The following is a 17216-nucleotide window of genomic DNA, read 5'->3' on the forward strand; positions in this document are numbered from 1 at the left end:
AGAAATTAGTGGATGTGATATTAGCAGGAATATCATTATTGTGTTATTATTGCAATGCTTATTTTTGTATATACTACTCTACAAAAGTGAGTTGCAATTGCCCTGTCTGCATGGACATCAGCTCAAGAGACAGAACCACCTTGGCATTGTGTCAATCTCAGTTGAGATGTCTCACAGGGATTAGCATCAGCTGGTCAGAGATCCAAGTCATATAAATGCATGAATAATGCCATGGCTGATACACTAAAATATAGAAGAAAACATTTTAAAATTATACAAATACACAATGTTGAAAGATTTTTATTCAAGTTCATGTTCTGATATTAGGACACAGCAGAATTTAAGTTAAACATGTAACGGAAGAAATAAAAACAATCTTCAGTTACAGCATTGAGCTTCTTGCAGAACAAACTATCTGGATGATCATTGTGATAGTCTTGAGTTGCACATACATAGCATTCTGCTCATTTACAACTGTAGCATAAAGTAAATCTTAGTTCAGTCTTAAACTACACCATCCAACAGCTACAGGAATAAAAAAGCAACAGGTTATAACTAATACCACTAATGTAACCAAATCATTAACCAATCAACTCAAAAGTACCAAAGGCACCAAATAAACGGGTTTAAAGAGCACTCAATATTGAACATCTAAAATGAAATCAAAATATAGAAAAATAATTGAGTTTTTCAGTACTCATAAATTAATTATTTCCATTGAGATTGAACCCCACATTGTCATGGCTCTTTGCATGCCACTGATTCTCTTGGGTCATGGTCTTGCCAGTTTCTGCAACGTTTTCCAGCTGAGGCAATCCACTCTGTCAATATTGCTCGAGTTGGCTGTAGGGTTGAGATCAGAAATCCGTTGATTGAACTAAGTGCTTCTGACCACTTGAGCGCTCAAGACATGGTCAGGAAGGACTATCTGAAGCAGCATTCATGGTATTTTTATTCTATGTTATAACTATGTATTTGTGTGTAGATTTGAAAATGTCAGTCTTTCAATTAAGATAAATAAAATTAAAAATGTCCAGTTACTGAATTAGAAAATAAAAATTCACTGTGTTGGAGCAATCACTGAGTCAACATTGTCCTATTCCACTCTTGCAGGATCTGTTCTGCCTTGCTTAATGTTGAGTCTTCCTACAGAATTTAACACAGGAAAATGGTTTAAACAGCTTTTATGCGTTACAATTCTTTAAATTTGCTCACTCCTTTCCTGACACACATTCTTATATGTTTGGTATCTGGGTTCAAATGCCAGATGAATAGATAGATTAAAGGTTTTCTCTCTGCTAAACGTCCAAAGTGAAATAAGTTTGTTCTCAACACAGTTTGGAGGATACAAGGCAAACAATGTAGAGGTGCCTTCAAATTCAACATAATGGGTAACATGGAAACTGGAAATATCAAGCTAATATAGGATAGGAGCTGATCTTCTAAAGTTGAACCTGCAAGAAAGTCTGCATAATGGAAAAGGCATTCTGTAAGTAGATTTGGGAGGGTTCCTGCCATTAGGTATAGTTAGGAAACCATTTCCCAATAAGAGTATTCATAGGCAGGAGAAAAAAGTCACATGAAAGTAATTAAAAGACACAAATTGGGAAAAAATGTAATTTGCCAGTAAGAAAGATTGCATTTAAATAGCAGCTTTCATGATTGGAAAATGCCCCAAAGCACTTCATAGCATATTATGTGTATATTAGCATATAGTTTTGAAGTGCAATCATTTTGCTCACAGCAAGGTTCCACAAACAGCAGTGTTACATGATCAGATAATCTTTTTTAATAATATTTGTTGAGGGATACATGTTAGCCAGGACAATAGAGCTCCCCTGCTTTTGTTCAAGTGGTACCATAGGATGTTTTATGTCCAACTGAGAGGGCAGCTTAATCTTTTGTTTCATGTCTAATCTGAAAGACGGCGCCTCCAACATACCCACTGCACTCAGTTATCAGCCAAATGATGTGCTCAAGTCTCTTTGGTAGGGCTTGAACATGACCTTCTGACTCAAAGAGGAGTTTGCTACCACTGAGCCAAGGCTGAGAAATGGCTTTGGCTCTGACGAGTTCTGGGGTTGTTTCTCAGTGAAGCCGGGATGCTTCCTGTCAAGTCCTGACTGTACACAAAGCCACAAGGTATGGGCCTGCATGCAAGACGTACATACCCATTTTAAACTGCAGCAAGTAAGAACTGTGTAAGCTCTATACTGCAGTTGTATCTCAATATCCGCAGGAACTTCACAATCCCTACTACAGCTCACCTTAGCGAAACAAAACCGTATAAAGTTTTCAAAGCCCTTTTTGTGGTCAGAAGAGTAGAAAGCAGACACTGGAATTGTGGACAAGCCCTGTGAATAAAAGTAATAGCAAAGAATCAGAATATTGTTTGACAATAAATGTAGTAAGGTTCCAGTCACCACCTGCACTCACCATGACCTCCCAATTCTTTACTTTTCATAACCAACTTTTCCATTATTGGATGTGGCTATAAAAATTAACTTTATACACCAAATGCATATAAATTATATTGCTGTGTCTTTCCCACCGTTTTAGGGTTCCTAACCTCAGTCATGAGTTTGTGGAAAATCCAAGGGAAGTCAACATATACAGGAATCTGTATAGCATCTAGTTTTACAGTGAAGACAGGATTTTGGTGAACATGGGAACAGAAGTAGACCATTTAGCCCCTCAAGCCTGTTCCACCATTCGATGAGATCATGGCTGACCTATGAGGTAACTCCACATACCCAGCTTTGCCCCATATCCCTTAATACCTTTAGTTAACAAAAATCAATCGCAGCTTTACAATTAACAGTTGTCCTAGCATCAACTGCAGCTTTTCAAACAGAATTTCAAACTTCTACTATCCTTTGTGTGTAGCTGAAAGGACTGTCTAATTTTTAGATTTTGCCCCCAGTCTTAAGAATCCCCAGCCAGCAGAAATAGTTTCTCTCTATCTAGCCTACCTGTTCCCTGTAGTATCTTGAAAACTTTGATCACATCACTCCTTAAGCTTCTAAATTCCAGGGAATATAACCCTAGATTATGTAATCTCTATCCTTAATTTAACCCTTGGGAGTCAGCATTCTGGTAAATCTGTCCTGCACTCTCTCCAAGGCCAACATATCCTTCTTAAGGTGTGATGTCCAGAACTGCTCACAGTATTCAAGGTGTAGTCTAAGCCAGGGTTTGGTATAGCTGTAGCATAACTTCCACCCCCTTGTATTCTAGTTCTCTAGCTTTAAAGGCCCACATGCTGTTTGCCTTTTCAATTATTTTCTGTATGTGTTCATGATATTTTAATAATCTGTCTAACTGGACGCTCAAGTCTCTTTGGACCTTCAAGTTCTAGCTCTTCAATATGAAATGTAAACTACTCAGATATTCTGTATCACCAGCATACAACATACCTGGTGATAAGTGCATGATAGGTAGGTAACCTGGATGAACCACATGTGTTTGAAAATTTGCCAAAAGATTCTATAAGTGTGTTGATCTTAACAATATACAGATCTTCTAACCACAAATACAGAGCTGCTTCAAGCATTGGAAAAAGGCTGTCATACCAGGCTGTTCACATTCAGGACCAGTGAACAACTACAAATTTTGGTCAGCTAGCCTCAATTTTACACAGTTAGCCCCATCATTTCAAAGCTACACACCTTATTGATTATGAGCCACTTCACAAACCTATAATCATACGGCTGTTCAGTGGAGTCTGGCAGATCAACTTCTGATAGGAAAACATACAGAACAAGAAAGGTCAACAGCTTTGCAAAAAAAAAAACTCCATCCAATTCAATTTTATTGTGCTAACATGTAAAATATACATGCTGTATAAATTTACATCAGTGGAGGCCAGACTTTCCCAACTGGATGAGGTGGGGAAAGAAAGCAAAGAACTCGTTTCCAAGTCAACTTCATGTGCATCTTAGCAGCCAGGTTCATGACTGCAATGGAACAGGTCACCAGACCCCTGGCCACATAAAGTGCATGGTATGGGGAGAATTATACCTTAAAATAACAGGAAATTTCATTCAAAACTAAACATCAAAACCAAATGGAAACCATGTATCTTAGTGGATTAGTTCTAAGCAAATTAAATCTTAGTTCCTCGTTTCCACCTAGAAGAGTATATTTGATATATGGTCTGCAACAACAGCTGCCCTGGCTGCATATTGCACTCTGGTCAGACATTAAAGTAACATGCAAAATTGCAAATCCCCATCTGTTTACTTAGTTTGTACTTTCCTTGTATCTACTCACTGACTGCTGAGATGTCCGCGATCAAGAAGTAACCACCCTCTGGTACAATTGGCTTTAACCCCACAGACGCAAGGTAGGCAGCAAGCCGATCACGTTTCAATTGCAGCTCCTGACGTAAACCGGTGAAATAACTCTCTGGTGCTCCCAGGCATTCAAATTCTTTCACAAATCCCTCTGCTACAGCTTGCTGGGTACAAAAAACTTATGTTTTTTTTAAATAGGCAATCTACTTCAATGACAATTCAGATTCAAAAGCCATTTTTGTATTGTGTCATACACTTCGGTGCTGCAAACCTACAGAAAACCACTAACGATGAAATTCTTGGGGTGGTGGGGTAATGGAGGGAGGTAACTTTGGACTCAAATTGCATCCAAGATAATACTCCCGTCAGTGGATGGTCTGAACTAATCCACAGTAGATTCAGTAATCTGACACCTCTGCCAAGCAGGTCCACACTATCCGAGACAACTAGCTAGTGTGGCTCACTGACGAGACAGATCTGGCACTGGTGCCTGGCATTGTTCTCGCTTGCCTATATAGTTCTGCAAATAAACGCCATGATGGATAAGGTGGCTCTTAAATGGAAGAGTTACCAATGGTTTGTGGTGTGAGATTTTAAACTCCAACATATGCCTACTCAATTGAAAGTGCCTAATCATCTTGCCAACCTGTACCTAACCACAATTTCCTTTTATGTAGCACCTTCAGCATGGAAAAAAAATTCAAAAATACTCCACCGGTGGAAGGGGGTGAAAATAAATAGATAAAAGAAATATAGTTACAGGTGCTATGTCACGATGGGAGAATTAGGAGAGGTGACTAAAAGCTTGGTTTAAAAATGGGTGTTCTAAGGTTTTTGAAGGGGAAAGGTGAAAACTTAAGTGGGGGGGCAGGGGAGGGGGGAGTTCCAGAAAAGGGGGTGGGGATAGCCGCTGGCTCTGCCAGCAAAGGTTAAACAGAGGTAAGGGGAGGATGCACAGATGACTCAGAGGGCTGGAGAGTATGGGGAGAGTTAAGGCTGGAAGAGATTGCAGAGGTAGAATGGGACGAGGCTGCTGAGGGATTTGATGCTAAAAGCAAAGATTTTAAATCCAATCTGTAGGGAACTAAGAGCCTGTGTAGATCAAAGAGGATGGGAGTTGTGGACAAGTGGGAGTTTGTGTGGCATGTAATAGCTGGATATTTTAGGCTTAGGTAAAGGGGTGTATCCTTGTGGGTAGTGTTTCCACTCCATAGGCAGATGGTATCTCCACATAAGTGGATTTTTCATTGGTCTGGTTTGGACACCTGCAAGTCTGCTGCTGGATTTTCACGTCTTAAGACTCATGGCTGACCTAAAGATCTCAATAAAAAATATATTTACATTTGTTCTGAAGAGGAACTGTTTTGAATTTAGCAATGTGGCCCAGAGAAATCGCAAAAACAGACAGAAGAGCTATGGAAATGCCTCACTGATGCTGTACTAATTGGGGAGGGGAATGGAGCCTTCTGAATGAGAAACTGAAGTGTATTATTAGGAAAATGCAGGGCGAGCTGTACAGCATTACATTCCTCAGCTCGATGGGCACAGAACTGAATTTATTCGCCATCGCACAGGCATAGCTGTGAAAAGTAATCCTTTTGGTACTTCTCACCTGTGCTCCAGTGGCACAATGAAAGTTTGAGTTCTGATGGACAGTCTGCAAGTGCCTGACGATGTTCTTAGGTCCAATTGCCCAGCCAACCTATAATAAGCAGGTAGATAAAATATCACAATTTGCAACAAGAAAATATTCAAAAGTCTTTGTATTTTATACTTAAATAAAGTGCAAGCTGAACAGATTTATTTTTGTATGGGGATTTTTCTTATCAGCTGAGTTAACTCTGAAAGCATAGTTAACACGAAAACATAAGCTGTAATATACTGGTAATACCTGTTATAGTGTGGCTGGGTGCATCATCACAACAGCAGCCAATGTGCCACGCATTGAAGTTTAACTTCATTTTAATTCTCCTCTGATGTTTCTAACTACTGTAGCTAAGCTGCAGTGCAATACATCACTTGACTCAATGTATTGGGATTTAGGATCAAACTCATCATCCCAATACATTGCAGCTGATCCCAAGTCCTGCTACAGCTCCAGCTCTCCCGCCCAATTGTTTGTCCCTCTTCTGCGATTACGTTCACGGCCGGGTGTCCCTAGAGAAGGAGCACGTGGTGTCTGCCGGCACTCTTGAGGCCTTCCGTGCTCAGTGAGCACTGCAGGGACTGGGGTGTTTTATTGACCCCTTTGATCACATTTTAGTTTAAAGTTTGTAAGTTTCCTTTAAACTTTGTCCTTGGTTTTACAGCTGACCTGACTTAGGGGCTGTGCTTGATTTATCCTTTATTTTGTTAATTTAGTATAATTGGCTTAATTCCAAAAGAGTTACAGCTCCAGCTCAAAAGGTCAAGTTTGGTACTGTTCAAGTCAGTTCAGCCAAAAGCATTTGAAGAGTTATCAGTTGATTATAAAACCCAAATGAAACTAGTTGTTTAAATAAGTGCTAATTCTCTGGTTAAAACTGCATTTAAAAAGCAATAGGGTTGTTGCGGTGGGTGATTTTAACTTTCCCTATATTGACTGGGAATCACTTAGTGCTAGGGGTTTGGATGGTGCAGTATTTGTAAGGTGCATCCAGGAGGGCTTCCTGAGACAATATGTAGATAGTCCAACTAGGGAAGGGGCAATAATGGACCTGGTATTAGGAAATGAACCCAGCCAGTGGTCGAAGTTTCAGTAGGGGAGCATTTCAGGAAAACTGACCATAATTCAGTAAGTTTCAAGGTACTGGTGGATAAGGATAACAGGAGTCCTTGGGTTAAGGTGCCTAATTGGGGGATGGCTAATTATAACAATATTAGGCAGGAACTGAGGAATCTAGACTGGAGGCGGATGTTTAAGGGCAAATCAACAACTGACATGTGGGGGGCTTTCAAATGTCAGTTGATAAGAATTCAGGACCAGCATGTTCCTGCTAGGATGAAGGATAAGCATGGCAAGTTTCAGGAACCTTGGATAACGAAGGATATTGCGAGATTAGTCAATGAGAAAAGGGAAGCATTCGTAAGGGCTAGAAGGCTGGGAACAGATGAAGCCCGTGGAGAATAAAAAGTAGGAAGAAAGTTAAACAAAGAGTCAGGAGGGCTAAAAGGGGTCATGAAAAGTCACCGGCAACCAGGATTAAGGAAAATCCCAAGGCCTTTTATACATATGTAAAAAGCAAGAGGGTAGCCAGGGAAAGGGTAGGCCCACTCAGGGACAGAGGTGGGAATCTGTGTGTGGAGCCGGAAGGAATGGGAGAGATACTAAGTGAATACTTCTCATCAGTATTCACCAAAGAGAAGGACTTAGCGGTCAATTTGTCTAGGGAAGAGTGTGCAGATAGCCTGGATCATGTTGAGATCAAAAAAGAGGTGTTAGGTGTCTTGAAGAATATTAAGGTGGATAAGACCCCTGGGCCAGATGGGATCTACCCCAGAGTACTGAGGGAGGCAAGGGAGAAGATTGCTGGGGCCTTGACAGAAATCTTTGCATCCTCACTGGCTACGGGTGAGGTCCCAGAGGACTGGAGAATGGCCAATGTTGTTCCATTGTTTAGGAAGGGTAGCAGGGATAATCCAGGAAATTACAGGCCGGTGAGCCTTACATCAGTGGTAGGGAAATTATTGGAGAAGATTCTTCGTGACAGGATTTACTACCATTTGGAAGCAAATGGGTGTACTAGTGAGAGGCAGCATGGTTTTGCGAAGGGGAGGTCGTGTCTCACTAACTTGATCGAGTTTTTTGAGGAAGTGACAAAGATGATTGACGATGGAAGGGCAATGGATGTTATATACATGGATTTCAGTAAGGCCCTTGACAAGGTCCCTCATGGCAGACTGGTACAGAAGGTAAAGTCATACGGGATCAGAGGTGAGCTGGCAAGAAGGATACAGAATTGGCTTAGTCATAGAAGACAGAGGGTAGCAGTAGAAGGGTGCTTTTCTGAATGGAGAGCTGTGACTAGTGGAGTTCCGCAGGGATCAGTGCTGGGACCTTTGCTGTTTGTAGTATACATAAGTGATTTGGAGGAAAATGTAACTGGGCTAATTAGTAAGTTTGTAGACGACACTAAGGTTGGAGGAGTTGCAGATAGTGAAGAGGAATGTCAAAGGATACAATGGGATATAGATCGGTTGGAGACTTGGGCAGAGAAATGGCAGATGGAGTTTAATCTGGACAAATGCAAGGTAATGCATTTTGGAAGGTCTAATACAGGCAGGAATTATACAGTAAATGGCAGAACACTTAAGTGCATTGACGGGCAGAGGGATCTGGGTGTACAGGTCCACAGGTCACTGAAAGTGGCAACGTAGGTGGATAAGGTAGTCAGGAAGGCATATGGCTTGCTTGCCTTCATTGGCAGGGGTATAGAGTATAAAAGCTGGGAAGTCATGCTGCAGCTGTGTAGAACCTTGGTTAGGCCACATTTGGAATATTGCGTACAATTCTGGTCGCCACATTACCAGAAGGATATGGAGGCGTTGGAGAGGGTGCAGAGGAGGTTTACCAGGATGCTGCCAGGTCTGGGGGTTATTAGCTATGAGGAGAGGTTGGAGAACCTCGGATTGTTCTCACTAGAGCGACGGAGATTGAGGGGCGACTTGATAGAAGTTTACAAAATTATGAGAGTTATGGAGAGTAGAAAGTCAGAAGCTTTTTCCCAGGGTGGAAGAGTCAATTACTAGGGGACGTAGATTTAATGTGAGAGGAGAAAACTATAGAGGAGATGTGCGGGGCAAGTTTTTTACGCAGAGGGTAGTGAGTGTCTGGAATTTGCTGCCAGAGGTGGTGGTGGAAGCAGGTACGATAGTGGTGTTTAAGAGGCAGCTTGACAAATACATGAATAGGATGGGAATAGAGGGATACGGATCCCGGAAGTGCAAAATGTTTTAGTTGACGGGCAATATGATTGGCGCAGGCTTGGAGGGCCAAAGGGCCTGTTCTTGTGCTGTACTTTTCTTTGTTCTTTGTATTAGCATTCCTTCTAAAGAATAGAATTTACTGTTGTTTAGTTAGGGATTCAAGGTTTTATCTTTTGTAAGCTGATGGCCCACTATTATGTACAATACAACTGAATGACACTATAATGGATTAGAACTAAAGTTGGTCTTCGCATTAATCAAATTTTCTGACAACTTTCTCCAACTCACCTTCCACCCTGTAGCACTGAAGGTTTTTCCTGCACTCCCAACAGTGATCGTCCGCTCCCACATCCCTGGCAGGCTAGCTAGGAATAGGAAAACATGAATAGTAGCTGATCAAGAGGGGTCTGTGTTGGGGCAGTCAGGGATGAGGAAGATGGGGAGTTGAAGATGACACTATAAGAGTACCTTTTGCATGTCTCCACGCTGGTGTGGAGCCTCATTAGAAGTGGAGCTAGGGCTATAACTGTGTAGCCCTAATTTTCCTAACTGTGATTACTGTTAGCAGGACTCCATGCCCAAAGTTGAACCTCACAAGAAATACAACTCAAGCAAAACTGGTGTTAAATCTGTTACTATTTACCTACAAGAGTAATAATTGCAACAAATTACTATATAAATTATTTATTTACTATATAAATTATTCCTTTAACTCCATGCACTTCCTCCAAATAAAAAATTATGTTATGGGAAACCTGCATTGCACTAGCTATGTATGCCTTTTTGTGGGACATGTGGAACATTTTTTGTTCCAGTCCTACTCAGGCCCACCCCCTCACCTTACTTCAGTATGCGCATAAATGACTGAATTACTGCTGTTTCCTGCTCTCATCCTGAACTGGAAATTTTCATTGACTTTGCTTTCAATTTCCACCCTTTTCTCACCTTCATAGGGTCCATTCTGATTCTTCCCTTCCTCAACTTCTCCGATACTATTTCTGGGGACAGCCTATCCACTAAGATTTACTAGAAGCCCACTGACTCCCACAGGTATGTCAACTGCATTTCCTCACACCCTGCTCTCTGTAAGGACTCCATTCTCCCAGTTTCCTTCATTGATATCACATCTGCTCTGATGATGCAAGCTTCCATAGCAGCACATCTTCCTCCTCAACCATGGATTCCCCACAACTGCGGTGACAGGACTCTTGACTATGTCCATCCCATTTCATGCACTTCTGCTCTCATCTTTTCTCCTCCCTCCCTAAGCCATAACAGGGTTCCCCTTCTCCTTACCTTCCACCCGCCAGCCTCCACGTTCAACGGATCATACTCAACTATTTGCATCTTCTCCAGTATAACACCACTACCCGGCACATCTTCTCCTCTCCTCCCATTTCAGCATTCTGAAGGGGCCATTCCTTCCATGACACCCTGGTCCACTCCTCTGTCACCCCAAACACCCACTTTCCATGCAACATGCAACACCTGCCCTTTCACCTTGTCTCTCCTCACCGACCAAGGCACCAGACATTTCTTCCATGTGAAACAGCAATTTATGTGTACTTTTTGCAGGTTAACCTACTCTATTCACTCTTCACAATATGATTTGCTCTACACTGGGGACACCAAATACAAATTGAGTGACCGCTTTGCGGAACACCTCTGCTCAGTCTGCAAGCGTGACCCTGAGTTTCTGATCATCTGCCATTTTAATTCTCCGAGTTGCTCTCATGCTGAACACTCTACCTTCGCCTGTTGTCGTGTTCCAATGAAGCTCAATGTAAGCTTTAAGAATATTACCTCATATTTCGATTAGGCACTTTACAGCTTTCCAGACTCAACACTGAATTCAACAATTTCAGACCATAACCGCTTCCCCCATTTTGTTTCCTTTTTCTTTGTAGGTTTTGGTTTTATTCATATTTTTATTTTTGGACAACAGCTGTTCATCATTCTGCCATTCACATCTCCTCTCGGCACATTTTTTGTTTCTTTACTTGCCCCATTACCACTCCTTTTGGCCTTGCATCACCAACTCTTTTGGCATTTAATCTATCCTATCTTCCATCCTATTAGAGACTTTCCCTTTTGTTTTTTCTCCCCCACACCTTCCTTTCATTTGCTTATATTCCAGTACACATCTCTCACTTTTTCCAGTTCCGATCAAAGTCATTAGGTCAAAGTTAGGTCAAAACAATAATAAGAGCAAGCAACTTGCAAGTATACAACACTGTTAACATAAAAATGTCCCAACGCATTTCACAGGCAGGTCGATGCAGAATATATACACAGCCAGGAAATGGGGTGACAGGTAAGCAGAACTTGGTGCGAAACGGGATATCAACAACAGAAACATTTTTGACAGGTTGGAATTTATGAAGGGTCGAAGACTGGAGGCCAGCAAGGAAGCCTTTTAAGTAGTTGAGCCTGGAGATGATGCAGCCGTCTGTAAAGAATTCAGCAGTGGATGGGCTGAGTTAAGGACAGAAGCAGACAATGTTATGGAGGTGCAAGTAAGTAGGCTAAGTAATGGAAAGGATATACGCTCAGACATTCAGATCAAGGTCAGCCAATGCTGAGGTTGCCAACAGTCCAGTTCAGCTTAAAACAATGGTCAGGCATGGCACTGGGATCAGTGGCAAGAGTGTGATATATGTGGAAGGAGCAAAAGACTTTAGTTTTCCCAATGTTGAGATGAAAACATTTATCCAGGACTGTGTCAGACAAGCAATCCGACAGTACATAGACTTCTGAGTTCAAAGTGGTAGCAGAAAGACAGAGCTGGGTATCATCAGCCTAAGCTAACCCTCCACATAAGGGGAGTGAAAACAGATGACCTAATTATGCTCTTCTTGTGAAATTACAGGAAGACAGTGAATATGACTGCTTTGGTCTCATGATAGATTATAAATTAAGGTGATGCTAAAATCAGATTCTCCCATTCTAGAACTTCATGGTCACATGCGTTTAGCTAAGAATGTACAGATGATGCTTTCTTACCAATTCGCACATGCTCATTTGCATCATACACCAGCCACTCATACACCTCATCACTAATGCACAGCACATTGTGTTTCACACACAGGTCTGCGATCATCTGCAACTCTTCACGTTTGAAAACCTAAGTTGGGGTAAAACAAGAGCAACTGTTAAGGAATATGTTTGAAATAGAAGAAACCAATCTAAATTTCCTTCTCTCTTTGCACTATATCCCGCTAGATGAATCTTTCTTTCATCTCTCTTGTGGCCCCCCTTTCCAGTCAGGTCACAGAAATGACTGTCTGCTCGTTAGATAGGAATGTCAGTCAAAGCCATAGTATATTTTTGCTTCCACTCATCATTTAATCCTCATTCTGAACATGCCTGGCTAAAGTAGATATGATTGTCTGGCCATCCGTAGGCAACAGATGTCTTATCAAACACAAGCTGCATGGAGGAAAAGAAATTTTTTTTGGGGGGTTTTAGCATTTTGTGACAAAAAGATTTCACCTTGAGACTGAACTATTAAAAATAATTTGCATTTGTAGAACATATATTTCAAAGACATCCCAAAGCACTTTACATAAAATGAATGACTTCCTGTTGAAATATTGTGTGTTAAAACACAATATGGCTGCTATTTACCCTACAACATTTACCCCACAAACAGTAAGGAAACGAATAAGCAGTTAATCTACTAACTGGAGTGCTGCATGCAGCTTCAATTTCTATACCTAAGGAAGGATATACTTACCTCAGAGGGGAGGCAGCAAAGATTCACGAGATTGATTCTATGATGAGAGGATTGTCCTATGATGAGAGGCTGAGTAGGTAGGGTAATTAACCATAGTCCACGAGGGACCATAGACATCCCTCTCTGTTAGAAAGAGACAAGTGGTTATATAGCTTGAGGAGTGCCACTCCACATCAAGCATGGGGCAAGGCAAGGCGACAGCCCTCCATGACCTACCACAGGTAGTATAGGGATTGAACCTGCTGTTGTTGGCATCATCCTACACCACACTCTAGCCATCTAAGATAACCAAACTCACAGAGGTTGAGTAAAGTGGGCGTTTTCTTCTAAACTATAGAGGATATGAGTGGTTATCTCATTGAAACTTATAATATTCTGAGAGGGCTTGACAGGGTAGATGCTGAGAGGCTGTTTCCCATTGGTTGGAAAGTCTAGAGAGGGTCAGTCCCAGAATAAAGGATCAGACATTTTGGACTGAGGTTAGGAGAAATCTTTTCACTCAGAGTTGTGAATCTTTAGAATTCTCTACCCCCGAAGGGCTGCGGATGCTCAGTTGCTATACTCATATTCAAGAGAGATCTCAATAGATTCTTGGACTCTAAGGGACTCAAGGGATATGAGGATCTGTGGGGAAATGGAGTTGACATAGGAGATCAACCATGATTTTATTTGTCAGAGCAGACTCATAGGCCATAAGGCTTACATCTGCTCAGATTTTTTATATTCTTATGGTGATGTTCACTGCAGAAAGAATGTTGGTCAGGATGCAGGCTAAACTATGGTCTTATGGTACCTATGATGTAGAAACTGAATTGCACTAGCCATACAAATACTGTGGCTACAAGAGTAGGTCGGAGACTAGGAAGCCTGCTATGAGTAACTCACCTCCTGACTCCCCAAAGCCTGTCCACCATCTACAAGGCACAAGTCAGGAGTGTGATGGAATACTCCCCACTTGTCTGGATGAGTGCAGCTCCCACAACACTCAAGAAGTTTGATACCATACAGGACAAAGCAGCCCGCTTGATTGGCACCACTTCCACAAACAGTCACTCCCTCCACCATGGACACACAGTAGCAGCAGTGTGTACTATCTACAAGATGCACTGCAGGAATTCACCAAGGCTTCTTCAACAGCACCTTCCAAACCCATTACCACTACCATCTAGAAGGACAAGGGCAGCAGATAGATGGGAACACCACCGCTTGGAAGTTCCCCTCCAAGTCACTCACCATCCCGACTTGGAAATATATTGCCGTTCCTTCACTGTTGCTGAGTCAAAATCCTGGAATTCCATTCCTAACAGCACTGTGGGTGTACCTACATCACATGGACTGCAGCAGTTCAAGAAGGCAACTCACCATCACCTTCTCAAGGGCAACTAGGGATGGGCAATAAATGCTGGCCCAGCCAGCGATGCCTGCATCCAGTGAATGAATTTAAAAAAACAAGTACCATGGAGCTAGTCCCTAATATCCACCTGAACCATTGGAACAGGGCAGATAGGAACTCTTTAGCTAGTGAGCCTTCATCCGAAAATCAACCCAACTGTCTATTGCAGACTAATGAGAACTAAATTAAACTTTTAACATAGATTAGACAGGAACACTTTTATTTTAACAATGCAATATTCCAATTTAAGGATTCTGTTCCACAAAATTCACCATTGTGGTCATGATTTGTGGGCCATTTGTAAAAATAACAGTCTAAAGGTATATTTAACCAGTTCTCTAATAGTCATATCTAGCACAAAGGAAGATGGTTGTGGTTGCTGGAGGTCAGTCATCTCAGGTCCAGGCCATCACTGCAGGAGTTCCTCAGGGTAGTGTCCTAGGCCCATCCATTGTCAGCTGCTTCATCAATGACCTTCCTTCCATCATAAGTTCAGATATGGGGATGCTCACTGATGATTGCACAATGTTCAGCACCACTTACAATTCCTCAGATACTGAAGCAGACCATGCCAAATGCAGCAAGATCTGGGCAATATTCAGGCTTGGGCTGACAAATGGCAAGTAACATTCGTGCCGCACAAGTGCCAGGCAATGAGCATCTCCAACAAGAGAGAATCTAACCATCGTCCCTTGATGTTCAATGGAATTACCATCACTGAATCCCTCACTATTAACATCCTGGGAGTTACCATTGATCAGAAACTGAAGTGGACTAGCCATATAAATACTGTGGCTACAAGGGCAGGTGAGGCTGTAGGAATCCTGCTATGAGTAACTCACCTCCTGACTCCCCAAAGCCTGTCCACCATCTACAAGGCACAAGTCAGGAGTGTGATGGAATATTCCCCACTTGTTTGGATGAGTGCAGCTCCCACAACACTCAAGAAGCTTGACACTGTCCAGGATAAAGCAGCCCGCTTGATTGACACCACATCCGTAAACATTCACTCCCTCCATCACTGATGCACAGTAGCAGCAGTGTACCATCTACAAGATGCAGTGCAGGAACTCACCAAGGCTCCTTAGACAGCACCTTCCAAACCCACGACCACTACCATCTAGAAGGACAAGGGTAGCAGATAGATGGGAGCACTCACCTTCCTAACTCGGAAATATATTGCTGTTCCTTCATTGTCACTGGGTCAAAATCCTGGAACTCCCTTCCTAGCAGCACTATGGGTGTACCTACACCAAATGGACTACAGTGTTCAAGAAGGCAGCTCATCACCATCTTCTCAAGGGTAACTGGGGATGGGCAATAAATGCAAGCCCAGCCAGCAAAGCCCACATCCCCTGAACGAATAAAAAAAAGTCACCGAATTGTATGTAATTAAAAACACTCAGCCTGCATATCTGAAGCACTGTTTCAATGAAAGGCCCCAAAATTTGCTGGAGCAAGTTTCATGAGTGGGAGGGAAGGGACCTTTTGTGGAGAAACCCTGAAGTCTGGGTGGGGGAAGATGTTCTGATCGCATGTAGAGAAACAGATATGCTTAGTGGGCTGGGAGGTAGCACAGGTACTCATCTTGGCCCACAAGTAGAGCTGCAAAGCACTTATCTGTTCCACAGAGCCATCTTCACTGTCCTTAAGGTATAGGTTTCCCTAAGGACGGGATGCCTCGGAATCATAACATCTTGCATAAAAGGCGGCTATTCGCCTGTCATGCCTGTGGGAGCTCTTTGAAAGAACTGTCCAGTTTAATTTCGCACCCTGGTGATTTCCCATAACACTGAAAATTAGTCCTCTTTCAAGTACAATCCAATTGCCTTTTGCCTATGGACATTCTTTCCACCACCCTTTTAGGTAGTACATTCCGATCTTAACAACCTTCTATATGAAAAACAATTCTCTTCATTTCCCCTCTAGTTCTTTTGCCAATTATTTTAAATCGGTGATTTCTGTTTACCAATCCATTTGCTACAGTCCATACTTGCTCTATTAAAACCCCTTATCATTTTAAATATATCTATCAGGACTCCCCTTCAATTTCTCTGCTCTAAGGAAAACAATCCCAGTTTCTCCAATCTCTCCACGCAACTTAAATCTCACATCCCTGCCATCATCCTGGTAAACCTCCTTGGTATCCTTTCCAAGGCCTTGATATTCTTTCTGAACAGCAGTGCTCAGAATTTTACACACTATTCCCACCAAAATATAACCAGTGATTTGTAAAAGTTTAGCATAACTTCCTTGTTTATGTATTCACTGCCCCTATTTACAAAGCTAAGTATCCCATACGTTTTCTTAACCACCTTATCAACTGCCACCTCAAGGATTGGTGTATATGCACCATTTGATTTTTCTGCTCTTGTAATCCCCCTCAAAATAGTACCATTTAATATATACTGCCTCCCCATGTTGCTCCTCCTACAGCACATCATTTCACACTTAAAGTGCATCTGCCAACTGTCTTCCCATTTCAGTGGACTGTTTATATCCTCTTGAAGTCTGCTACTACCTGTTCATGATTTATCACATTGCCAAATTTTGTATCAACAGCAAACTTCAAAATTGTACTCCCCATACCCAAGTCCTGGTCATTTATATATAACAAGGAAAGCAATGATCCTAATACTGACCGCTGGAGAACCCCACTGCATAGTTCTCTCCAGTCAGAAAAATTGGACGGCATTTCACATTCAGCTCCACATGGTCCATCTCCGACACTTCCCATCCCTTCCTTGACTCTCTGTCTCAACCTCTGGTGATATATTGTGCACCAATATTCATTAGAAGTCCACTGGTCCCACAGCTACCTCAACTACAGCTCCTCACACCCTGCTTCCTGTAAGGACTCCATCCCATTCTCTCATTTCCTTCGCCT

General features: G+C 42.1%; 1 protein-coding gene across 10 annotated transcripts in view; it reads right to left on the reverse strand.

Annotated features, from left to right (window-relative positions):
- Positions 1-284: 284 nt before the first annotated feature.
- LOC121281013 (kynurenine--oxoglutarate transaminase 1-like) overlaps positions 285-17216 on the reverse strand; it is a 37505-nt gene continuing 20573 nt past the window's right edge. For 6 of the 10 annotated variants that reach the window (XM_041193567.1, XM_041193566.1, XM_041193562.1 and 3 more), the window contains 7 exons: positions 12204-12324; positions 9489-9565; positions 5908-5997; positions 4273-4459; positions 3669-3739; positions 2268-2354; positions 285-1146 (listed from right to left, as the gene is read on the reverse strand). In XM_041193567.1, coding sequence (XP_041049501.1) covers positions 1078-1146; positions 2268-2354; positions 3669-3739; positions 4273-4459; positions 5908-5997; positions 9489-9565; positions 12204-12324 — 702 coding nt within the window. In that variant the 3' untranslated portion in view covers positions 285-1077. Of the gene's footprint in view, positions 1147-2266; positions 2355-3668; positions 3740-4257; positions 4460-5907; positions 5998-9488; positions 9566-12203; positions 12325-17216 lie in introns of those variants that run through there. The other 4 variants (XM_041193564.1, XM_041193568.1, XR_005943791.1 and 1 more) reach the window with 4 other exon arrangements.

The sequence above is a fragment of the Carcharodon carcharias genome, chromosome 8, assembly GCF_017639515.1.
Source record: "Carcharodon carcharias isolate sCarCar2 chromosome 8, sCarCar2.pri, whole genome shotgun sequence".
Classification (NCBI taxonomy): Eukaryota; Metazoa; Chordata; class Chondrichthyes; order Lamniformes; family Lamnidae; genus Carcharodon; species Carcharodon carcharias.